The following is a 26,556-nucleotide window of genomic DNA, read 5'->3' as shown; positions in this document are numbered from 1 at the left end:
CCATCTTAGCGCGTCTCATATTAACCTCTGTGTACGTGTGTTCGCTATATGCATCAAGTGAAGGAATTTGTGCGAGAAATCACTGGAAAGACCAAAAGGCAAGTACAGTACAGTAACTTAATACTACTATCGAAATCTTACCTTGGTATGGCTAATTTTAGTGTTATGGAAAAGATGTTAGCGGCTGCATGCATTGTATTGCATAAATGTTCTGGCATAACACGTAAGCCACCAGGTTCTTACGAGCGACATGTTTTTCCAGATCTTAATTGTTTTGTTAAAAAGCGAAATTTCTATTCCGACTTAATTTTTTAAGTGTTTATTTCAGTTTGTCATCTTACCGGTTAAACAACGTTTTTTAAAATATGCTAGAATCTATGAATTATTACACAAGGTATCTGTGTTCTCAACAAATTTCGTGCCTTGCAAGTACTTACGGACTAACGTGTTTGATTGGAATACAATGGTAAACTCTGCAGGATGAACTACGCACAGCAGTAATTTCTAACTTTTGTTAATGTTTTCAGGATTTTTGCCACTTCGGTAGCTCTAATTAATTATATATTATTGACTGTCTGCTGAAAATTAGGATACCAGTACAGACGAAAGGCTTTTAATTGCCTCTCGTGTTACAGTTGTTTTCTTTTGTCTTGAACATCAGATCATCTAACAGTTTTGGTGCTTTTTCTGTACGATGTATGTTTCAACAGTTTTAATATTACTCACTAATCCCCGAAAACAAAATATATGACGAAAATGGCGAATATATAATCGTAAACTAGAAAAGTTTCTTATTGAAAGTTTTTTACGTTTTGAACTCCCCCGTTCGCACAAACACGTCTGTTTTTTTAAAGGGCGTAATGTTTTCCTATAGTAAATTTCAGTAAAGAGCAGTTGAGCTCAACACTAATCTATGCACCAGTAAACAGTTGCAGTTGATAAGTTGTGCGAATGTCCGTAGAGATGTAACAGAGCTATTGCAAAACCTGATATCAGGTAAGAACAGATTGATAGTTTCACTGTGTTCTTTTGCTGTCACTGGTTGAAACTCCTAAATTAGACGAGGAACAAAGGTACACTTCTTGTAATAATCGTACTTTCATAGTGGAAAAATGTACACATGCGATTCGGTGCGCGTGTAACAGACTACAGGGAAGAGCTTAGTGCTGTGACTCATGTTCCGTCAAAGACTTTCCTTTCTGTTAATTGTTGTGACTTGCACGTCTAACAAAGCTTAATGTATGTGGAAAATACAATATTGAACCAAGTTTCAGAATCCAAGCTCATTAATCCCATAGGCAACGCTGATTAAGGATTGAGATGATCTAAGGAACCTTATGCTACGTGAGTGGTTTACGTTCATTTTAGATAAGTCTCTTCAGAATTTTGTAACTACGTCTAGCTCTCGGCAGTTACTTGTAATCTTAGATGAACAAAACGCATCCACTTGTGTCAGAGGCAACAGCGGCAAGGCAGAGGCGTGGCGAATGACGTCACTGGCTGGGTGCGTTCTGCCCAAGTAAACCGTCGCCGCCCCCCCCCCCCCCCGGCCACCCCCCCCTCTCTCTTTCTCCCACGCCCATCAGGAACATTATTACTATTCTAGCCTCCGCATTCTTTGTATAAAAGTCACTTTCCACTCATATCGATCTTCACTTCTCTGGACTACCGTATCATCGCATCCACAAAACACTGTATCGTTGCACAACATTGAAGTTTTTGTAGTTAGGTTTTATTATTTTATTCATTTACACATTAAGTTCCGTAGGACCAAATTGAGGAGCAGATCTCTCAGGTCATTGAACGTGTCAGTACATGAAATCACGACATAAAAGTAATAACAGATGAAAACAAATGTTTATGAACCCGAAAAAAGTCCATAAGTATACGCAGTCAGCAATACAACAAGCATCAGCTTAATTTTTCAAAGAACTCTTCGACAGAATATAAGGAGTGACCCATGAGGAAATTGTTCAGTTTCGATTTGAAACCGCGTGGATTACTGCTAAGATTTTAGAATTCGAGTGGTAGCTTATTGGAAATGGATGCAACAGTATACTGCACACCTTTCTGCACAAGAGTTAAGGAAGTCCGATCCAAATTCAGGTTCGATTTCTGCCGAGTATTAACCAAGCGAAAGCTGCTTATTCTTGGGAATAAGCTAATATTAATAACAAAATATGACAGTAAGGCGCATATATATATATATAGGCCAATGTCAAAATACCCAGACTCGTGAACAGGGTCGACAAGAGGTTCGTGAACTTACACCATTTAATGCCCAAATCGCCCATTTTTAAGCCAAAAATATCCTTTTATGATGGGAAGAATTACCCCAAAATATAATACCATATGACATAAGCGAATGAAAATAAGCAAAGTAGACTAATTTTCGTGTCGAACGATCACTCACTTCAGATACCGTTCGAATAGTAAAAATGGCAGTATTAAGTCTTTGAACAAGATCCTGAACGTGGGCTTTCCACGATAGCTTACTATCTATCTATCTATCTATCCCATTCTGGGAAATTAAAATGTCAGATTTTGTTGAATTGCGTGTTAAAAACTGTAAAAACTGAGTCTTACTGTGATTTAGCGTTAATTTATTTTCTACAAGCCATGAACTTAGGTCACGTACTGCACTATTTGAAACTGAGCGAATGTTGCACACAATATCCTTTATTACCAAGCTAGTGTCATCAGCAAACACATTTTAGAATTACCCGTAGTACTAGAGGGCACATCATTTATGTACATGAGGAACAGGAGTGGCCCCAACAGTGCTTCCTGGGGCACCCCCACTTGACTGTACCTCAATCAGACCCCCACATCACAGCCATTCTCAACATTGTGACTAATGGCCTTTTGTTGTCTGTTGCTGACGTAAGAGGTGAACCAATTGTGAGGTACTCCCCATATTCCGTAATGGTCCAACTTCTGGAGCAATATTTGTGATCAACACAATCAAATGCCTTAGTTAAATCAAAAAGTATGCCAAGCGTTCGAAACCTTTAGTTTAACCCATCCAGTACGTCACAGAGAAAAGAGAATATAGCATTTTCAATTGTTCAACGATTTCTAAAGCTGAATTGTACATTTGATAACAAATCGTGAGACATAAAATGATCAATTACCTTTACATACATAGCCTTTTCAATAACTTTTGCAAACACTGATGGCATAGAAATCGGTCTAAAATTATCTACATTGTCCCTTTCTCCCTTTTTATGAAGCAGATTTACTGCTGAGTAGTTTAATCTTTCAGGAAACCGACCATTCCTAAAGGAAAAATTACAAATATGGCTAAATACAGGGCTAACAAGAGAAGCACAGTACTTCAATATTCTGCTAGACACTCCATCATAACCATGAGAGTGCTTAGTCTTCAGTGATTTAATTATTGACTCAATCTCCCTCTTGTCTGTATGACAGAGGGCGATTTCAGACATCAATCTCGGAAAGGCATTTGCCAAAAAAATTATTTGATTCCCCGTAGAAACTAAATTTTTGTTTAATTCACCACCAATGCTCAGAAAATGATTGTTAAATACTGTACACGTATCTGATTTATCAGTAACAGAAATATTTTTACTGCGAACTGACTTTGTCGTCGACCTTGTGCTGCTGACCAGATACTTCCTTCACTGCGGACCAAATGGTTTTAGTTTTATCCTGTGAATTAGCTATTCTATTTGCATACCACATACTCTTTGCCGTACTAATAACATTCTTAAGCATCTTAAAATACTGTTTGTTGTGGGCTACTGTAGCTTGATTGTGACTACATCTAACATTTTGATATAATTACCGCTTTGTTTCACAAGATATCCTTATCACATTAGTCAGCCACCCGGGCTGCCTATTACTGCTAGTACCCCGTTTAGAATGTCCTAATGGAAAGCAGCTCTCAAAGAGCATGATAAATGTGTTAAGGGAAGCACTATATTTATCATCTATGTTATCGGCACTATAAACATCCTGCCACTCTTGTTCCTTGACAAATTACAATTAAAAATTACTGCCAGTAAACATTTCGAAAACATTGAGCTGTCCTCATTTGTTTGAAACTGTCACAACAGTAGTAGCAGCATGTGTCTCCGGTTTCCAGATTTGTGGAGGTTTGAAGAAATGAATAAATCGAATAAATGATGGTATTGTGTTAGAAGCAAGTATTACACCTTTGAGTAGGGGTGCGCTTCAGGAGTCCACGGGCATGGTAAATGTTCGGTTTTAGATTGATATAAGAAACACTGCTAGACCGTTTAAAGTGTTTACGTTCGTCTGCGTGATAAATATGCTTTACAATGGGAATATTCAGTCGGCTGAATATGAAGGCTGAAAAACCATTGACAGCGTGAGGAGGAGGAGGAGCTGGGGATGTCGATGTCGTTGAGGGAGGGAGCGGGAGGCGTGATATGGACGGTTGCCGGCCACATCAGTACCCTCGAAAACTTAACAGATAAAAATATTCAATAGCAAAAACAGAATTTTTCACCTTAAAAATAGAATAATGCAACGACACGTTACTTACTTAAAGGCAGCGAAATTTTGTGTTTTCTGAGAAAGGAATAAAAATTGTCTAACTTTCGAAACGTAAATGAACCTCGCTATTAAAACCTTGTCCTGAAGGTAAATAGTGTAACAATTATGGAGGATATTTCACTCTCCAGTTCAATGTTCAGGTGGAAATGTAGCTTTCTGGTGGTAATAGCGGCATTGAGCAAGTGCTCTCTGAAATAAAGATCACATGAACATAGCGTAGTTGTCACAGTTTCTTACAGTCGATTTTTAGTGTGCTGTGTAGTATATGTCCCCGATGCTGCTTTAATGATAAGTCGTTGTAGTAAAATCAGTTTTATTATAGTGGAGCTCGCTATATACACGTATCATCACACGGCCCCATCCCAGTATCGTAACTTTCTGAGGAGGACCAAAATAATAAGACACCGGGAAACAGCTGAAAGTGTGTAAACGCGACTGTGATACAGGTAATTCTTCGAACACGTCGCCGTGTTATGTGCTGTGGTTACAGTAAATAACTCTCTTTGCACCAGTAAATTACCCAGTGCATGTTATTTCTATTTTTTGTATGTTTTATTTATTTATCCTGATCACATGAGGCTCATCATGCCTTGACTTCCTTCTAACCATGCATTCTACATATTTTACTTTATGTTCGCATAACGGCACATGTTTGGTAAAGAGAGTTTAGTGAAGGATACATAGAACACTTGAAAGGAATTGTAACACAGTGGAAAGCAGAAGTAGCTATAGCAAAAGAAAGACAGAGTTCATAGTTGTTCGTGTAAAGTAGAAACAACAAAGGCCCGTTACAATAGATTGGCTCAAATTGGGGTCCTGGTAGACGTGAGGTAGGATGTGGGAAGCAGAGGAATTACATTGACGACATAAGGCTGACTCATATCGACATCAGGAAACCAGTTATTTCTACGTAAGGGAGCGGCTTGGAGAGAGCAGTTAGGCGATACCTGTCTTCGAGCAGCAGCGTTATCATCATCTGTCCTACTGCCCTCAGATACGTTAAAGATAACGGGCACGGCCGCGTCTGAGATAAGGCGGCGAGGCGTCTTTGTTGTTATCCGCAAAGTGGCTCGTATCGTAAGCCCTTTCATGAGGCTGGCTTTCAGACAGTGTGTTTTCGCTTGTGTCTGTGCTCTGTACCGTATGCGGACAGACTCCCAAAGTACCGTGTGTAAAACTTTCTTTCAACGATGGAGGAAAACAGTGAAGACGTGCACATCTTTTTACGCTGTAGCTTGTTGCGCTGCGTTCATGACTGCACGCAAATGTTCAGAATTCGTTTTTCTTCGTATCAAATAGATTTTTTAAAATGATATTTAAGAGGTATGATCTCGCTTAGGATACGATGGCTCTTTCAGTTGAAGCAAATACCGCCGATAATCAGGGTTTCGATTTGACGTCCAACCCGAAGCACGGTTTCAATCTATGTGGAAGTTTTATAATAATATACACTCTTCTGAGGATTGAGAGGATTGGTTTTGGAATGTGTGAGTTGATGTTGTGTGAGCGAAATGCCTAAGCGAGAGGTTCGCAACCGCCTATCCACTGATCATAACGCCACATCAATATCATAGCCCGCTACGAAATTAATGCCCTTGTTCCCTGCCATATATAAATGAAATTAGACCATTTCCACCATATCCGAATGTGTAAATCGAATAATTTTCATAAGCAGACTACAGGAAGTGCATTACCCGTCCCCAACCCCATCTCCTTGTCCAGGCCACTCCTTCAGCCCTCTTTTAGCCTGTTTTAATCGCTTTTAGATTCGGTTTACTTCCTTTCTGCCCCACTCAATTTTCTATTCTAGGCGTCACACTCTATGGAAGTGGGCGCTCTTGACTGTAATGGATCCGGGTGGAACGTTTCCTGTCACTTACAGATCCCTGGAGACGCCCTTTCCTATTTGTTCACCACGCTTTTGTTGCAGACGCCACAAAATATGTCCGTTACGTTTTTAGCCTTTTCGCTTGCACTGATAGGAATCCCCTGTCTAGATCAGGTCACGTTCTGGTGGACGTCTCTACTTCTGGATGCACCACTGTTCGATCGTGTGACTGACCCCCTTGCTGTTTAGTCCTTTAACCTCCTGCTCCCCCCCCCCTCCCCCATATCAACCAACTCACTGTTACATGTGGTTCAGTCTGCCTAATCCTTAAACAACGGATGCGGTCTGTCTGAACAGATTGACATCACAGATCAATTTAGCTGCTTCGATTGCACGTTCACGCTTACTCGGTGTCAAGATTTTCATCGTGGATGTCAACACGATGTCATACGTATTAGAAGACCTGTCATCTCAAAATAGAATCTTTTCTACATGTTCGTGTTCTTTTTTCCCCCCTCCATGTGATCCTAAAAACATCGTGTAGTAGCTTCCTATCTAGTTATTCCCGCCTAGTTATGTCGAAGAGCAGTCGACCAGATGATAGTGATTTGTGTCCAAAATAAAAAGGCAGGGTCAAAAATATTGGACAGTTCTATCCTTAACTATCCAAAATTCCCACGTATTTGTGAAGGACAATTTTTTACTGTGAAAAATGTCTCGATTATGTCCCCCAAACGTTTGAATATTTGGGGAATAGCATAGCCAGATTATTGTTTGAAACTCCTCAAAGTGCCCATCAAGCGAAGCATCGTGATTTCTTGCCTTTAGAGGGTGTCGATAATCCTATGTTTATTTTGAAGGCAGGGTGAATGAAGAGAGAACTGATAAAGTCTCTAGGAAAACGATTATATCAGTCACCAGAAACTGAAATAAATAGCAGTATTAGCTGCTTCATTCATGTTGCCTAACAATCGTTTGGACCCATTCCCAGCCTCCGGTGTATTGTTAACGTGTTGGATCGATATAATAGTCAGAGGTTTGTGGTATATCCTGATCTGATCAGTCACGTGCTTCTGTTTGTATCTATGCATGTTTTGTGTCCTCGAAGGTCACCTCTTCAGCCTTGCATTAGATAGGTAAAACCGCTCAGAACCAGAAGATGATTTGAATAAAGTAGTGATCTCCAAGCATGACTCAGCTGTAGGTGTTATTCTATTATCTTGCTCAGACATTGGGGAGAACCAGTTTCAATGGGCACCACTGTTCGTGTCATTCGATCCATCCAGATCAGTTTATTTCTTCACGTACACCAACAACTGCCAGTAATGAAAGTCACGTTAACTCTTAAAAAATTCTGTAATAGCCATTGACCCTACGGACCTTGTAAGCTGATAAGCGCAAAGGCACGAAGACATACGTGTGTCGAATATTTCTCGTAATTAGGTAATAGTAACGCGTGTGATAGTTCCGCACGTTCTTTGTCGATAACATATTGGATGAAGAGAGCGATGTTAACTTTATCTTCTTCACTTGAACGAAGAGGCCTGTTTTCTCACATTTCCTATTGTGACGTATAAGGGATAGCCCACCAGCCGACCCGTCAATTGTTGGGAAGATCTGCAAGGTACACAGACTCGTGTAGATGATTTTAGCAAACTTGAAACTTTGCATTTGCTAGTAAAGCACTAGTGTTCTTTTAAATTGCTGACACGATGTAAACAGATTGTGAAGTGTTCATAGTTATCCGTGGAATATCATTGACTGTAAGATATCTTCTGGTATGCTAGTAAATAAACGCTGCTGGCCTTAAAATGTTGACACAATGAAGATGGAAAGCAAGAAACAAATTGACATGAAGCGTTGTCGTACGTGCTTGGATGTGCAAATAACAAGCATTTCTGCGCTGCCGCACGAAGTAGGTAGAGTACACCATCTACATTGGGTGTGTTTAAGGTAGATTATGTCGTGTGTTCCCCATTCAGAAACCACATTTCTGTAATGGCTCTCTGTGACATGATTCTGTTATGCCTGGTATAACAAGCATAGGCATCTACCAGCGCGTGTCGGAATTCGACAGCAGCAGGATCGTGCACTACCGAGGTGTGGTTTACCGTTCTGTGATGCTGCTGCTGCTGCTGCTGCGCGCGTTGGTCGAGATGCGACGACTGTCCAGTGAATATAGAATGAGCAGGTGCAGGGGGGACATAGTCAACGCCGTATACGATAATAAAGCCACGACGCGCACACTGAGCCACGAAATGGGCTTGTTTTCAGCAAGACAACTATCGACACGGACAGTACAAGGTCTTCCAGGGCAGCACGGACTGCGCGCGCCAACAATGGTGCGCCCAACGACACTATGTCGTCTGTCCAAACGAGTCTCTGTTCTAATACAGCATAACGATGGACGTATCGGTGTTTGGGCATCTCAGAGGATATCCAGTGTTGCCAAACTATATTCGACATCTTCATGCGAGCTCAGACTTGGCGTGATGATATGGTGAGCCGTTGGCTACACGACTTGACCACCTCTGGTTAAAAGGCGGTAATTTGGCAGCAGCCATTGTACTTCTGACGTGTTACTGTCTGTGGCCATGGTATCTTCGAGATTTCGGTGTTACCTTTCAATACGATACAACAAGACCTCACATTACCCTTCTTTTCCTGACCTACCTTCCACTGTTGCACTGGTTAGGACGTCGTCCAGACCTCTCACCCATCGGATGCTGACGTTGTTCCCTTTGTATAAATTAATTTTCCAGATTGCAAGCATCATAAAGCATCGAAAAAGGGGGAAGTGCAACTATCCTTATTGCCTCTGAAATTATTGTAAATGATGCTTGTGTATACTTTAAATGCAGTTGTATTCAATGATTCCAATGGAATGGATGAAAATGAAATTCAAGCGAAATGTCGTCGTTGATTAATGGCGCGCTCAGTGACAAATGACCGTGTATGTAGTTAATGTTCATACAAAAGAAATTAGTTTGTTAGAAGTTAATTGGACTTCGAATAAAGGTGCAGGTTCTACTTTTGAGGAATAATAAAATAACTAACAATAGAGTGCTTAAGGTGCTCGATCGTTGCGTCACCAAACCAAGTCGCTTCAAAGTTTAAATTAAACGGTCATAAATGACAAAATTTTGTAAATGGCTGGAGCAACAGCTGTAAGGCGAAATCTTCATGAAGGAAATAATAACCAGCCAGTCGGTTGCAAAAAGGAAGGTTTATTTAAACCCTTCCACCACGGTTTCAACGTTTACAAAAACATCTTCTTTATAAGGAAAGGAGTGACATCCTAAATAGGTTATCGGTCAATACATGCTAAGCGTACCTCATTAATGACACAAAAGTTACTCAAACTTACTGGGTTACATGCTATAGCCGACGTACATTGAAAATTAGCCGAAAGACGTCAGTAAAATATAAAATTTAACGTCCATAATATAATAAACTTGCACAACATGGTCGTCGCCATCACTGAGTAGTACCCCACCGATGTACAGCTCAGGTTCTAGCGTCGCATACGGGGCGTCTGGGCCAAGGAAAGCTTCCGGCGAGCAGAGTGCGAATTACTGAATGAACGTTACTATGCTGAACATCCTTCAAACGTTAAAAATTAAAATATTGATATTAAAAAAACAGCTCATATCCTTCGTTACGATGATGTCTTTCTTCATGTTTTGATGTTCACAATCTCGAAGATAAGTTGTATTTATCAGTCACACACGTTTTTACCATCTTCCCCTCCCTCCTACCTCTTCCTCCATTCTCCAGGTGTTATGCAGTCTATATTATTTACACTGTCACACAGTTTACATAATTCGATTTTACCACGATATACCTCTCTTGAAGGTAACTTATTCTGGGTTGCCAATTTGTTAATTTTACATAAGTTCATAGCTAAATGTGATACGGTTTTTAAAGTCATCGTTTTAACATGCATGAGCTTTACGTTGGTGATATACCAGTTTTTGCGCAAATTTTTAATACTATGAACGTGAAATTTTATATTTTGCTACGTTTTTCAACTAAGCTTGACGTACCTCCGCTACAACATAGTAAGTTTGAAGAATTTTTGCATCCGTAATGAGTCACTATTGCTTTTATGTATATGTTGTTGTGGTCTACTGGTTTGATGCAGCTCTCCATGCTACTCTACCTTGTGCAAGCCTCTTCATCTGCGAGTAACTGTTGCAACCTACATTCCTCTGAATCTGCTTAGTACATTCGTCTCTTTATCTCTTGGCCTGCCTCTGCGATTTTTACCCCCGAAGCCTCCACTTCCCTCCGGTACTAAAACTGTGATCCATTTATGCCTGTCCTACCAACCGATCCCTACTTTTAGGGACGCTGTACCTTAAAGTTCTTTTCTCCCCAATTCTGTTGAGTACATCCTCATACCGTGGTCAAGGGGCTTGAATAAACCTTCCATTTTACAACTGACTGGCTGTTTATTGTATCTTCTCGAAGGGCAGACATTAATTGCATATTCGAATTAAAACAAAAGAACTGAGAGATTTGTCGTTTTACGAACTGAGAAATAGTGTGAAATATAATGGTACCATTATTAATTGCAAATAACATCCATATCTTGCCGATGCCACAAGAAGAAGAAGAAGAAAATCTAGAATCGCGTCATTCCTCAGATGGAACAAAGATGATATAGCATCAATGGGATACAGATATTTATTTGTCCAAGAATTTGCTTTTCTATGAGAACAACCAAAATCAATAGTTTTTTGTTGTTTACTCAAGGTAACTGCGGATTCTCGCAAACCTTATACAGAAATAGTTACGTGCCAATCCATATGCAGGAATATTGATTGATATTATTATATTCATGTCCCTTAAGGACCATTCAATGAGGCATAAAAGTTCAACCTTGCGTCTTTATCAAAAAATATGTAACATTGCACCTGGTGATGGGCTGGCAAGAAACTCGTTGGCTGCTACTCGCGAGCCACTGCGACTGGTGAACTCTGGACCAGAGCTCAGGCAGCGTGGAATGACGTTCCCGTACCTGTCATTCTCAGTTCGTCTCTGCTCCTAGCCGGATTAGAGTCATAGTTGCTGCAAGTGGTGGTACCTCTTTGTACTAGAGTTCGCATTCTTTATATTCCTAAACCACGTACAAATTTAATCATGCATTGTTAATTGCATCACTTGGCTACACGCTAAGCGTTCCTATTAAGAGTACTCTTCCAAACTGAACAGCATAGAGTCATCTGAACAATATCGATGGTCGTTTCGCCTTATTTCACATTGGCTAGGACGTAGTGCTATTGAGACTAAACATTTTCAGTTGAACCTACAGACTGTGACAGGACTTAGCTAAGCCAGTACTGGAAAATCTTGAGAGAACTGTGCAGTAGAATTAACAAGGGCACAATCTGACAGAGGGCTTCGAAACCATTGTCTGGCCGGCGCATCTCTGCAGAACCTGCTGGTGCTGCGCCAGCGCGCTTTCCCCGCGGAGAGAGCACCAGGTTTTACCCCCCCCCCCCCCCCCCCCCCCAGTGGGTACCACGATTGCTTCGTCACTGCTACTACTGGCGCGAGCAAACAGTGCAAGGGTGTTCTGTAGCGGGCCAACAAAATCACATTCTGCACGGGACTGGATAACTGCTCATTGGGATTCCCTAAATCCGAATATTAAGTTCAGCACATACTGTACTTCAGCTTATTTAACTTCTTGAAAGGCTATAAAGTTTCCTTTGCAAATTCTTCCCTTGCGACTGTACGAGGTGCATTCAAGTTCTAAGGCCTCCGATTTTTTTTTCTAATTAACTACACACCCGAAATCGATGAAACTGGCGTTACTTCTCGACGTAATCGCCCTGCAGACGTACACATTTTTCACAACGCTGACGCCATGATTCCATGGCAGCGGCGAAGGCTTCTTTAGGAGTCTGTTTTGACCACTGGAAATTCGCTGAGGCAATAGCAGCACGGCTGGTGAATGTGCGGCCACGGAGAGTGTCTTTCATTGTTGGAAAAAGCCAAAAGTCACTAGGAGCCAGGTCAGGTGAGTAGGGAGCATGAGGAATCACTTCAAAGTTGTTATCACGAAGAAACTGTTGTGTAACGTTAGCTCGATGTGCGGGTGTGTTGTCTTGGTGAAACAGCACACGCACAGCCCTTCCCGGACGTTTTTGTTGCAGTGCAGGAACGAATTTGTTCTTCAAAACATTTTCGTAGGATGCACCTGTTACCGTAGTGCCCTTTGGAACGCAATGGGTAAGGATTACGCCCTCGCTGTCCCAGAACATGGACACCATCGTTTTTTCAGCACTGGCGGTTACCCGAAATCTTTTTGGTCACGGTGAATCTGTGTGCTTCCATTGATCTGACTGGCGCTTTGTTTCTGGATTGAAAAATGGCATCCACGTCTCATCCATTGTCACAACCGACGAAAAGAAAGTCCCATTCATGCTGTCGTTGCGCGTCAACATTGCTTGGCAACATGCCACACAGGCAGCCATGTGGTCGTCCGTCAGCATTCGTGGCACCCACCTGGCTGACACTTTTCGCATTTTCAGGTCGTCATGTAGGATTGTGTGTGCAGAACCCACAGAAATGCCAACTCTGGAGGCGATTTGTTCAACAGGCATTCGGCGATCCCCCCAAAACAATTCTCTCCACTTTCTCGATCATGCCGTCAGACCGGCTTGTGCGAGCCCGAGGTTGTTTCGGTTTGTCGTCACACGATGTTCTGCCTTCATTAAACTGTCGCACCCACGAACACACTTTAGACACATCCATAACTCCATCACCACATGTCTCCTTCAACTGTCGATGAATTTCAATTGGTTTCACACCACGCAAATTCAGAAAACGAATGATTGCACGCTGTTCAAGTAAGGAAAACGTCGCCATTTTAAGTATTTAAAACAGTTCTCATTCTCGCCGCTGGCGGTAAAATTCCATCTGCCGTACGGTGCTGCCATCTATGGGACGTATTGACAATGAACGCGGCCTCATTTTAAAACAATGCGCATGTTTCTATCTCTTTCCAGTCTGGAGAAAAAAAATCGGAGGCCTTAGAACTTGAATGCACCTCGTATTAAGACGATTCCTTGAGTGTACAAGAATACCGAGAAACGGACTTGGAAGTACTCGTTGGGGTTGCCAGCTGGAATGAAAATAATTAGTAAACGAAGTCCATCAAAGGGGGCCAGAGGATTCGATCTTAAGTGCATGATTTCAGCGTTTGTACAGTAGAAAAAATAAATGCTAAAACGAATACATATGGCTTCCGTACCACGGAAACTGATTACGAAAACATAGGATCTGAAAGTATAACTTCTGATAGAAACAAATAAATACAATAGTGTTATTAAACTAAAAAAGATCGATGAGAGTCCTTGTGCCATAGTGGCAGCGCCTAATTTTTGAGCAGATAACAATAAATACCAGCATGATGCGTAACTTGACACGATCATAGATTTAACACGACATAAAAAGTGACTGCTTTAAACATCTCGATTTCCTTACTTTACCGATCAACGTCATTGTTGTTGATGCAACTGTCTGTTGCGGACCTGTGTTCACCAAAATGTGAGAGGTGCGCCCAAAATGACATGCGTTCTGCACGTCGTCTTCCTCATGTAGTTGCCCCTTTTACGAGGGCAGTTCAATAAGTAATGCAACACATTTTTTTTCTCGGCCAATTTTGGTTGAAAAAACCGGAAATTTCTTGTGGAATATTTTCAAACATTCCCGCTTCGTCTCGTATAGTTTCATTGACTTCCGACAGGTGGCAGCGCTGTACGGAGCTGTTAAAATGGCGTCTGTAACGGATGTGTGTTGCAAACAACGAGCAGTGATCGAGTTTCTTTTGGCGGAAAACCAGGGCATCTCAGATATTCATAGGCGCTTGCAGAATGTCTACGGTGATCTGGCAGTGGACAAAAGCACGGTGAGTCGTTGGGCAAAGCGTGTGTCATCATCGCCGCAAGGTCAAGCAAGACTGTCTGATCTCCCGTGTGCGGGCCGGCCGTGCACAGCTGTGACTCCTGCAATGGCGGAGCGTGCGAACACACTCGTTCGAGATGATCGACGGATCACCATCAAACAACTCAGTGGTCAACTTGACATCTCTGTTGGTAGTGCTGTCACAATTGTTCACCAGTTGGGATATTCAAAGGTTTGTTCCTGCTGGGTCCCTCGTTGTCTAACCGAACACCATAAAGAGCAAAGGAGAACCATCTCTGCGGAATTGCTTGCTCGTCATGTGGCTGAGGGTGACAATTTTTTGTCAAAGATTGTTACAGGCGATGAAACATGGGTTCATCACTTCGAACCTGAAACAAAACGGCAATCAATGGAGTGGCGCCACACCCACTCCCCTACCAAGAAAAAGTTTAAAGCCATACCCTCAGCCGGTAAAGTCATGGTTACAGTCTTCTGGGACGCTGAAGGGGTTATTCTGTTCGATGTCCTTCCCCATGGTCAAACGATCAACTCTGAAGTGTATTGTGCTACTCTTCAGAAATTGAAGAAACGACTTCAGCGTGTTCGTAGGCACAAAAATTTGAACGAACTTCTCCTTCTTCAAGACAACGCAAGACCTCACACAAGTCTTCGCACCCGAGAGGAGCTCACAAAACTTCAGTGGACTGTTCTTCCTCATGCACCCTACAGCCCCGATCTCGCACCGTCGGATTTCCATATGTTTGGCCCAATGAAGGACGCAATCCGTGGGAGGCACTACGCGGATGATGAAGTTATTGATGCAGTACGACGTTGGCTCCGACATCGACCAATGGAATGGTATCGTGCAGGCATACAGGCCCTCATTTCAAGGTGGCGTAAGGCCGTAGCATTGAATGGAGATTACGTTGAAAAATAGTGTTGTGTAGCTAAGAGATTGGGGAATAACCTGGTGTATTTCAATGCTGAATAAAACAACCCCTGTTTCAGAAAAAAATGTGTTGCATTACTTATTGAACTGCCCTCGTAGTTTTCTCTGCGTTGTAGGGCAGGTAAAGGTTTACGAAGGCTTCAATAAGAGACTCGAGAGGGGTGCTGAAGGTTAGAAGTGTACAGGTAAATTTATGGAAATTTGTGGTAAGGTCTTATGGGACCAAACTGCTGAGGTCATCGGTCCCTAAACCTACACACTACTTAACCTAACTTAAAATAACTTACGCTGTGGACAACACACACACCCTTGCCCGAGGGAGGACTCGAAACCGCACGGACCGCGTCAAGGCGCCCATGATCGTGCGGCTACCCCGCGCGGCATACAGGAATTTGGGGGAGGACGGGAGGAGATATCGAAACCAGAAGTAAACACACGCCCTAACGGTCCTTCCACGTTTCGCTGAAGTTTGCCTATAATGGTAAGTTTTCAGCCGGTGTGAGAAACATTGTCCACATCATTCAGCTAGTGCAAGGGTCCTTAAGTTGCGCTTCCATCCCAATGGTACACATTCTCTGTACCCTCCCGCCTAGCGATACTACGAGAGAAGTTTGAATAACATTAGTACTTCCCTTCATGCGTTCATCAGATAACATTCGTTAAGCAGTACCCGTGTTAAGATGACAGCGTTGTTCTCTAAAATATGCTGAGACACGGAACTCACTCGAAGTATTTAACCTTCGATCATACTGCAAATTACTGGCTTAGCTTCTCATTGACTTCGTCGCAGTTAAAGTGAAGAAAAATTGAAACAACTATTTTAAAAAGAAAATTTTTATTAAGTTTTTAAAAAGGCCAAGATTTTATTGGAATGTTGGTTCAAATGGTTCAAATGGCTCTGAGCACTATGCGACTTAACTTCTGAGGTCATCAGTCGCCTAGAACTTAGAACTAATTAAACCTAACGAACCTAAGGACATCACACACATCCATGCCCGAGGCAGGATTCGAACCTGCGACCGTAGCGGTCGCTCGGTTCCAGACTGTAGCGCCTAGAACCGCACGACCCCTCCGTCCGTCTATTGGAATGTTCAAATTTTTTTATCTGCTGCTCGGGAAACATACAGCTTTGGGACAGGGAATATTACTGATTATACACCTTTCTTAGGCCACGATCATACAAATGTCGCCTAGGAAGTGTTATACTGCGCTGTTATCAATGACGTACTACCACACAATATTTCACTGAATTGGCAGCCAGGAAGTGGAGAAAATATTGATTACAATTATTAAAGCACGAAAATACACTTCCAAAGCTAGTTAAAAGAAAGTAGGTTTCGCGGTAATTTGTCATCTAGTCAACGGCGCACATCGTTTATTTGAGAAGGGGTGCTGTTGTTGACTACGAAATTTGGAGGCGGGTGATAGGGTGGGGGTGGGGGTACTTTTCACAAAATAAATGTAATACAGACGTTGTGAATGGTGGTGGTGGTGGTGGTGGTGGTGGTGGTGGTGGTGGTAGTAGTAGTAGTAGCTGTTATTGTTGTACGTGCTTCTCTCCAGGCAGATGTTGCATTGTAGTCACCCAGAACATTAATTCAAAGGTTTGACTTCCTTACGCGGTCAGTATCATTGTCAGGACGTGACATATGATATCAGAGTCGACAACACGGACGTAACTACTTTTAAAGCACTAAAGCACCCGATAAAATGTGTAGTCACGCTGAGAACAAGCAGCGCCTTGCCGTCAGAGAGAATGGAGGGATGAAGATTAAACAAAGAGAGGGAAAATAAAGAACAATAGAAAATAAAATCGACCTCGATATATGTTCATATGCACGCATCATGTTGACGGTCAACACCTGTACCTTGTAACTATTCATTTGAATGCGAGCTAAATGGATTTCGGCCCCTTCAGACAGTGCCAACAGCTCACAGCTATACGGAGATTACTTGACTTGTCCAGAGCACCATCCCAGGAGAAAACTAGCATCTGCTTCGTGAAGGGAAAAGGGCTGCAAATTAAGTGGAAAGTAGCCATCCTACTCGTAGAAACTTCACAGATGCAATCAGTTTGCTGTTTGAGCCCATCCCATGCAACTCGATTTTCAGGAGACAGCGCGTTCCTGACACTAAACACTTTACCTTAAGACTCATTCACTAAGAGCAATGATAAAGGTAGTGTGTGTGTGTGTGTGTGTGTGTGTGTGTGTGTGAAAAAGAGAGAGAGAGAGAGAGAGAGAGAGAGAGAGAGAGAGAGAGAGAGAGATTTTCTATCTGAATGCCAGGAAACGTGCAGCGGCTGGTAGGAATGCAGAAGCGGGCGGCTACCCGCGTGGTGCAGTGCAGACAGGCCGGCCGGCCGCAGTGAGTCACTCAACGCGATAAGTCAGTATCTGCGGCACGGCTGCAGCCCAGCACGTTCAGCAGATAGTTTCGCGCCTGCAACTGTGCTTTGTGTCTAACGTCACACATCCACTACGTGTTCTTGCCAGTTCCTATTGGCCGTTACTGTCCGAATTCGCAATGTAGAGTCGTCATTTTCTACTTCTTCGTCATATTTAGAATTTTTGCCATTAAATGTCCACAACACCACTTGACTTGAGTTGCTTCAGACCTTACAATATACGTATTCTAGAGTCGGTATGCTGGTTTTGTTTTGAGAGATCAATTTCTCTGATTCGTTCAATTACACCACATTCGTTCAACTTAATTTTTCCATATGTTGCATATTCAACCACCGTCTGGTTTCAGATTTTGGTCCCTATTTTCATGTTTTAATCTGTGAACTGTATTACTTTTTTACCATTTAAATTAAATGCAGCACTGCTTGCTTTGGGGGTCGAGCAGCCCCACATTTCTGTAGTCAATACTGAGCGACGCCACCTGGGTAGTGGGTGACTGCGAACGAGTGATTTGGAGTGATGAATGACGCTGTACCCGTGACAATCCGAAGGAAGCTGTTCGGTTTGGCGAATGCTTGTAACGTTACCTGCCAACGTATGGAGTGCCAACAGAGAAGTACGAAGGAGATGGTGGTGTGTTAAGGGGGTGTTTTCTGTGGTTAGAGTGTGATCCCCTTATTGCACGTAAGAAAACGCTAAATGTGGAAGGATATGAAGACATTTTACAGCACTGTGTACAGTAGAGGAACAGTTCGGAGAGGATTGTTCGCATCAACATGACAATGCACCACGCCATCAAAGAAGCATATGTGAGGCAATGGTTTGTAGACAATGTTGTTGCTGTTGTCGTCTTCAGTTCACAGACTGATTTGATGCAGCTCTCCGTGCTACTCTATCCTGTGCAGGCTTCGTCATCTCCCAGTACCTACTGCAACCAACATCCTTCTGAATTTGCTTAGTGTATTCATCTCTTCGTCTCCCTCTGCGATTTTTAGCCTCCACGCTGCCCTCCAATACTAAACTGGTGATCGCTTGATGCCTCCGAACGTGTCCTACCAACCGATCCCTTCTTCTAGTCAAGTTGTGCCACAAATTTCACTTTTCCCCAATTATATTCAATACCTCCTCATTAGTTATGTGATCTACCCATCTAATCTTCAGCTTTCCTCTGTAGTTCGAAAGTTTCTATTCTCTTCTTGTCCAAACTGTTTATGGTCCATGTTTCACTTCCATACATGGCTACACTCCATACAAATGCTTTGAGAATAGACTTCCTGACTATTAAAGCTATACTCGATGTTAACAAATTTCTCTTCTTCAGAAACGCTTTCCTTGCCATCGCCAGTCTACATTTTATATCCTCTCTACTTCGACCATCATCAGTTATTTTGCTTCTCAAATAGCAAAACTCATCTACTACTTTAGGTGTCTCATTTCCTATCCCAATTCCCTCAGCATCACCTGATTTAATTCGACTACATTCCATTATCCTCGTTTTGCTTTTGTTGATGTTCATGTTGTATCCTCCTTTCAGGACACTGTCCATTCCGTTGAACTCCTCTTCCAGGTCCTTTGCTGTCTCTGACAGAATTACAATGTCATTGGCAAAACCTCAGAGTTTATATTTCTTCTCCGTGGATTTTTATTCCTACTCCAAGTTTTTCTTTAGTTTCCATTACTGCTTGCTCAATACAGAGATTGAATAACATCGGGGATAGGCTACAACCAAGTCGCACTCCCTTCCCAGCCACTGCCTCCCTTTCATACCCCTGCCATCAGGTTTCTGTACAAATTACAAATAGCCTTTCAGTACCTGTATTTTACCCCTGCGACCTTCAGAATTTGAAAGAGTATGCCAGTCAACATTGTCAAAAGCTTTCTCTAAGTCTACAAATGCTAGAAACGTAGGTTTGCCTTTCTTTAACCTATTTTTTAAAATAAGTCGTAGGGTCAGTACTGCCTCACGTGTTCCAACATTTCTACGGAATCCAAACTGATCTTCCCCGACGTCGGCTTCTACCAGTTTTTCTATCCGTTTGTAAGGAATTGGTGTTAGTATTTTGCAGCCGTAACTTATTAAACTGATAGTTCGGTAATTTTCGCATCTTTCGACACCTGCTTTCTTTGGGATTGGAATTATTATATTATTCTTGAAGTCTGCGGGTATTTCGCCTGTCGCATAGATCTTGCTCACCAGATGATAGAGTTTTGTCATGGCTGCCTCTGGCAAGGCTATTAGTAGTTCTAATGGAATGTTGTCTTCTTCCGGGACCTTGTTTCGACTTAGGTTGGTTGTATGGGTCGATATATCGCAGATTTGATATTCGAAAAGTTGAGATCGATCCTCGACAACATCCTCTAGTATGTTGCTAAGCTTTGCAATAAGGAAACCACATTATCATATCAAATATTTCTGACGAAAGAATTCGGGAATAATTGCAAACAGAAAAATATCTGTGTAGTTTGTAACCATTGTGGTAGGCTCAGGTGCCATTGTTTCGATCGTGGAAGTATGTGGACTGCATGGCTACCAATTGTCTTCGTTATCTAACGGTATTCGTAACTGTTCCCACAGGCTTAATTTAATTTCATATTCATTACTTCGAAGAGTAAAATATTTGAGCAGAACCTTCCTCATTACGCGCTTTCACGTTACTTTGTTACTTCAGGGTCCCTTCTGACATTTCTACTGTAGCGCATGATCGACACGAAACGTATGTCTTTAGCACTGCACGAAGTGGCGGAAACTGATTCTCCCCGCACCACCCGTCAGCTTTCGAAAGCCCGAGAGCGCCTTCCCCTCTACCAGCAATACAAGGAAGCTGGCTCTGTAAAACGTTTAGAGACTTATCACTTTTAGAATGTTGCAGTAATTTGATATTTTTATTTTTTAGGAACATTGTGGAAAATAAATTTAAATATAAAAGGGTCCTGGTACCTAGCATGTCCCACAGTCAACAAAATTGGGGGATATTGGTTGTTGTGTATTGGTTCAGAAGAACTGAATTTTAATTCCGTATACTTTTGTTTTGCTGCCTCAGTGTGCATGTCTACTGAAGTTATAATGCATGAATTCATGCATGTTTTACAACCTGATAGAGCCTGAGAATACGGGCTTTAGTAATTCCATGATAAGGAAAATAACTCAAGCGTATAGGGTCGGCGGAATTCCGACATTCGTTCTTCCAAGGCATCTTCCGCGAATGAAAAAGTAACATGGTAAAAGTATTTTAACTGTATCTAGAGTGCCGGACCTTAGTCATTCGGTTTTCCTTCGTAATCATCTCCTTGTGGTGTGGCTTTGCTTCTGAATTCGTCACTATCAAACTTCTTTCCTGTCGTTAGACAATATTGTATACACTGTACGATCGGATTCTTTTAAATTGTTTCGAAAAATGTTTTGACGCACACGGTAAGTCGACTGCCGTCCTCTTTCGGCAATCAACAATCATTATCGTACGTGGTGTGTGAATTGGCGTGGAGGATGAGGACATTTCGCTCTTATTCCAACGACTGACATTAAAAATATGGGAAATTTTTTGAAGCAGATGAATTTTAAGGTTTCGAATAAACAAATACGAATATTTCGAAACGTTAGGGTTGGGTGATAGCAGAGAAAGATCTGATGAAGGAAAATGCTGGAACAATAAATAATGCAACTATATGGTCGTTATATTGAGACGAGGAGTGCAACTGCAATGAAAATACTTAGTCTTCTTTTAATTACGACACTTGCGGAAGACTATAGTGATTGCTCTTTGCTGCGATGTCCACTGTCAGAGCCGTAAGGAGTAAGCTAACCAATGTTAGCTGTTACGGCTGTAGGGGTGGCAGTTATCACTGAAAGAAATGTTCTTTTTGATCTCCAGTTTAACCTCACTGTTAAACAGCTCAGAATAACTAGTTTCTGAATTAACAGATTCTTGGTTGTTTATTGCTCGTATTTCAGCAATACACGTGGACACCGAACAAAGATCGAAAAATTCTAAAACTTCTTCGCACTTTCGTGTTATCCGTTCCAAGATATATTCTATAAAAATATCAAACAAAATAGATAAATAAAGGAAAAGTTAGTCTATTACCATTCTCTCCTTTTGTTGAAAAGTAATGAGGGGTTGAAATTACAAAAAAAACACACACGTATTCTCCTACTGATACCAATTTTTTAAATATCTGCTAAAAAATCTTGTGGTATTGGATGATTATAACACTATTTAGGAATTGCAAATAGTCGGTGCTAAAGGGTGGAAACTGTCGTTGGAGGACTCATTTTCGTGTTTATTTCCGAGGGCTACAAGCAGATAAAGGGCACTACGTTGATACAGGCAGCAGATATACTACTTTCTATTTATATTGTAAACTATAAGTGAATTGCTGATTTGTAATTTATTACTGTTGCTATAGCTTCCTTTTTCCTTTAACTTCATAGAAATGACAGAAAAATAATAAACTTTTGTATAAAATTTGTAGCATTCTTTTCGTTTAATTATTTCGAAAGGAAAGCTCGTTTTCTTGTTGAAGATGTACCTCGTAAAGGGAATTGGAATACAATTGATTTTTTCTTGAGGGAGCCAAAATTCTCTTTCAGAAAGTTTAGATGAACCAGTTAGATAGTAGGCAAAGCAATTACGTGACAGTAGTTACAGTGTCAATAATGAATTAATCCGTTGGCCAATATTTATTGTCCAGTCTGTTCATAGATACTTGTGTTCTAATGTGTTGATCCGTAAGTTGTGTCTTTTCATTGATATCTTTCAAAGACGGTGTGAATCGTTCAAAAGCTACGGAATTTCATACCAAACTCGCTTTTAAAATAAAGACTTTATTTAAAAACTAAAAATCTTAGCACTACTAGTACCACAAACTGATACATCGGTTTTATATCTGGTTATTAGTAAAAAATAAAGATACCCGTTATAATCGAGACCAAACAAATACCGAAAAATAGCGGTATCGGTTTTCAGCGGTCGGTTTTTCTCATCCCTGCCCTGGGCTGTAGCACCACCGCCAGCTGACATGCCTAGGAACTGCTGGAACTACTACTGGCTTGCGTATAGTTGAAGTGTTGCTTTATACAGGAAAGAGTGTCAGATTCCAGGTTACGCGATTGTCGTTTTGTTTAAACTCAGCTACAAAGTCAACATTTCACGTGCATTGGCCAGATTCCGCGACATTTGTTCTGTTCCAAATTTGCAGTGTTAAATGGTATGAGATACATCAAGGAAAAGGTGAACCCGGTACTCAAGTTGTTCCAGAACAAAAGTCATGTTTATCGGACTTCGTCCGTGAAGCTAAATATATAAAGGGTAGGAAATATTTAAATGTCAGGTCGCCAGGATACCAGATCAACAGCCTGTATTCGGAAGAAAATACGGTGAGCTTGATGTTAGTAATGAAATGTTCGGTGAAATTATGATCAACGGTGGCGGAACAGTCTGCAGATTACAAAAATGGCGCTGAGCGCTATGGGACTTAACATCTGTGGTCATCAGTCCCCTAGAACTACTCAAACCTAACTAACCTAAGGACGTCACACAACACCCAGTCATCACGAGGCAGAGAAAATCACTGACCCCATGCAGATTACATACACAAAAATCTGAGGATTGTTATTCCCTTACCCTCATTACAGGCTCGGAGACCGAAGTTACCGCGTATGTACCGGCACTGAATATAAATCATTCTTGCAATGAAATCTCTTGAAATGGTTGTTGTATTTTCACTTTCTTGAGTATACGGCGTGGAGCTTCGACACCCTTTGGAAAAAGTCATAATAGCCCCCCTGCCCCCCCCCCCCGCCTCCACATATGTATAATGTGGAGCGATATGAAAAAAATTACTTACATCAACAGCAAACTCCCGTAATTAATCTCCTTGACATTAAAGCTGTAATCGACTTCTTTAAAAAATGTAGCAGGCTACAATCTGGATATGAGAAAAACTAAAGTTGCACTGTGTTCCAGTATCCAACGAATTACCATAAATTTCTTATTTACAATATCTCGAAACTTTTATCAGTTCTCAGTGCTATTTCCTTATTCAAATCTTAAAACGAAAACCCTTTTTCGTCTACATAAGCTCACAGATCTACTTTCATGATTCAATAAAAATATAGAACATTTCATTTTTCTTCAAACCACAGAGACAGGTAATATTTCCATTGATACGCATTAAAAAGCAAAAAACAATTGTCTCTTTTGTAACGGAATATGCTGCCTCATATTTTAAATCTCTGACTCGTTGAAACGTTTACGTAACTCACTCCCAGATTTCACTTTAGTCGACGTCCATGGATTCTCTCTTTCAAATGCTCTTTAGTCAGTAAACGGTTTTTTATGTTGCTGAGCAACAGTCACACAATAATTTTATGCCATTTTCGAGTGACTAAGTTTGTGATAAAGCAAGCATGATGTTCTGCAATATATGTTAATGACATAAACAGTCACTTGGAAATGGCTTAAAAGGCCGAAACATGGGTCGTACTTAAACAAACAACAATACAGCCAAACGGCGGTGTGTTCGTTTACAAATCTCTTTAGTCACACCAGATGGCAAACCCTCTTCTGTCACGGATCGTCTCTTTCTTCCGCGCGTGTTACATACATTGATTTCGTGACGTGAAAAGCGAAAAAACAGAAATAAAATTCTACTCTCTCTGTTCACACGTAGTTTTAAAAAACATTTCACTGAAATTGTATGACGTGTGCGCGCAAAGAAAATTACCTGCATTTCTGAAAGGAAAAAAACACTCAGCTTGCGAACGGAATTAGCTCATCCCACTGGTGGAAATCTACCTTACAAGGTTTCTGGCGCATCGCTGTTTCATTGTGTGTGGGATAGGTAGTATCTGTAGTGGTAGAGCAGCGCAGTCCGTAAGCAGTCCGTAAGCTGACAGCAACCGTGTCTGTCCGCAGTAAGATGACGCAGCGGCCGTCCCCGGAAGCGGCGGTGGCGGCGGCGGCAGCAGCCTCTGCCCCCGACTCGGCGTCTGCGGAGCGCGTGGCGCGCTACAAGGAGGAGCGCCGGCGGCAGCTGGCGGCGGCGCCCACCGCCGGGCCCGGCCCGCCCCCGCAGCGCCGCTTCATCTCGCGCGCCGCCTCCGCCGCCTCCGCGACTGCCGCCTCAGCCTCCGCCTCCTCGGGCGACGCCCAGACGGCCGCCGCGCCTCGAGTTCGCACGACACGCACCTCCCGCCTCCGCTCCGCGGCCACCGCCTCTACCGACTCCAGCCCCAACGCAGGTGAGTGCTGTGGAGTCCCACTTCCCACTGCTAACCGTCACCACGAATGGCCCCGTATTAGCTGCATTTACCCCCCCCTCCCAAAAAAAAGGCCACGAAGAACTACAGTGAGGTACGTACGAAGGCTTCAGGGGCACTGCCGCGTCATCTTATAAAATATTTGCACTGAAGAGGCAAAGAAACTGGTACACCCGCCAGTACGTGACAATTTGAAAGGGGCCTCATTGTGGATCTCCTTTTGGCCGGCTGGTTGAATGTCCGGATTTGTGTGGTATTCGGATGTGACCACGTCTGACCACCGCAAGAGAGGATCCTCGTATTGTGCGCCAAGCACATCGCAACCCCTTCACATCTGTGCCCGCCGTCCAAGAACAAGAAATGAACTCCCTGCAACTTTCTGTGTCACCGAGCACCATTGGTACCAAGCGAGGTGGCTCGGTAGTGAGCGCATTGGACTCGCAGTCGGGAGGACGACGGTTCAAATCCGCGTCCGACCGTTATAATTTACTTTTTCTGTGATTTCCCTAAATCGTTTTGGTCGTGCGGTAGCGTTCTCGCTTCCCACGCCCGGGTTCCCGGGTTCGATTCCCGGCGGGGTCAGGGATTTTCTCTGCCTCGTGATAGCTGGGTGTTGTGTGATGTCCTTAGGTTAGTTAGGTTTAAGTAGTTCTAAGTTCTAGGGGACTGATGACCATAGATGTTAAGTCCCATAGTGCTCAGAGCCATTTGAACCATTTGAACCTAAATCGTTTCAGGCAGATGCCGCAGTGGTTACTTCGAAAGGGCACCGCCTATTTCTTTCCCTATCCTCGGATCAATCTAGCGTTGTGCTCCGACTCTAATGACATCGACATCGACTGACGTTAAACCGCAATCTGCCTTCCTTTTCTATTAATTTTTTTATTCACGAAGTAGCAGTAAGACAAGGAAATGACCGTACCGTGCTCAGGCTGCCGTCGACGTCAGCACCGAAACGGCTTCGTTTGGAGTGGTACCGTGACCGTTAATCACGGACTGCTGACGAATCAAGTCCCAATGTGTTCAGCGATGAATCCCGGTTCTGCACGACCCAGGCGGCTATTGTCAACGAATATGGCGCGACCTAAGAAGAGGTCCCTTTTTTGTAAGGACACAGCGGCGTTATTCTTGGCGATACGGTGTTAAGAAGCCATCGGTTATGGTTCCAGGTCATGGCTGGCAATGATTGAGGGAACTCTGAAGGCACAACGGTACGTCACGGACATTCTGCGTCTTCATGTGTTACCTCTCACGCGACAGTATTGTGCTGCCGTTTCTCAGCAGGAAAACGGTTGTTCGCGTGACACGTGTCTCCATGAACCGTGTGCGAGATGCTAAGGTACTCCAGCGGCCAGCAGGCTGCCCAGATCTGTGCCCGATACAACACCGTCCCAGAGCAAGCATCCAGGGCGAGTTAAACATTTGTGGGCCAGCTTGCCTCAGGAAAGGATACATCGCCCTTATGAGAACATTCCCAACGGAATCAGTGCACGCACCCAGACCATAGAGTGTGCAGTTTCACTTAGAAAAATGGGTCCATAATACTACGTTCTCTTAAATTTGACTCCATATTGTGCTCACTGAAATAACATCACATAACCTCTTAATCCGTGAAGTTTCGCTTTTTTTGCCAGGAAGTGTATTGTTACCACCAAGA

At 42.5% G+C, this 26,556-nt stretch overlaps 1 protein-coding gene across 1 annotated transcript in view; it reads left to right on the top strand.

Annotated features, from left to right (window-relative positions):
• LOC126474503 (translation initiation factor IF-2-like) overlaps positions 1-26,556 on the top strand; it is a 476,968-nt gene that overhangs the window by 347,348 nt on the left and 103,064 nt on the right. The window contains exon 3 of the mRNA XM_050101973.1: positions 24,556-24,881. Within this exon, the coding sequence (XP_049957930.1) occupies positions 24,556-24,881 (326 nt within the window). The remainder of the gene's footprint in view (positions 1-24,555; positions 24,882-26,556) is intronic.

The sequence above is a fragment of the Schistocerca serialis genome, chromosome 4 (genome assembly GCF_023864345.2).
Source record: "Schistocerca serialis cubense isolate TAMUIC-IGC-003099 chromosome 4, iqSchSeri2.2, whole genome shotgun sequence".
In the NCBI taxonomy this organism is placed as follows: Eukaryota; Metazoa; Arthropoda; class Insecta; order Orthoptera; family Acrididae; genus Schistocerca; species Schistocerca serialis.
This window is presented reverse-complemented; position numbering and strand designations above follow the sequence as displayed.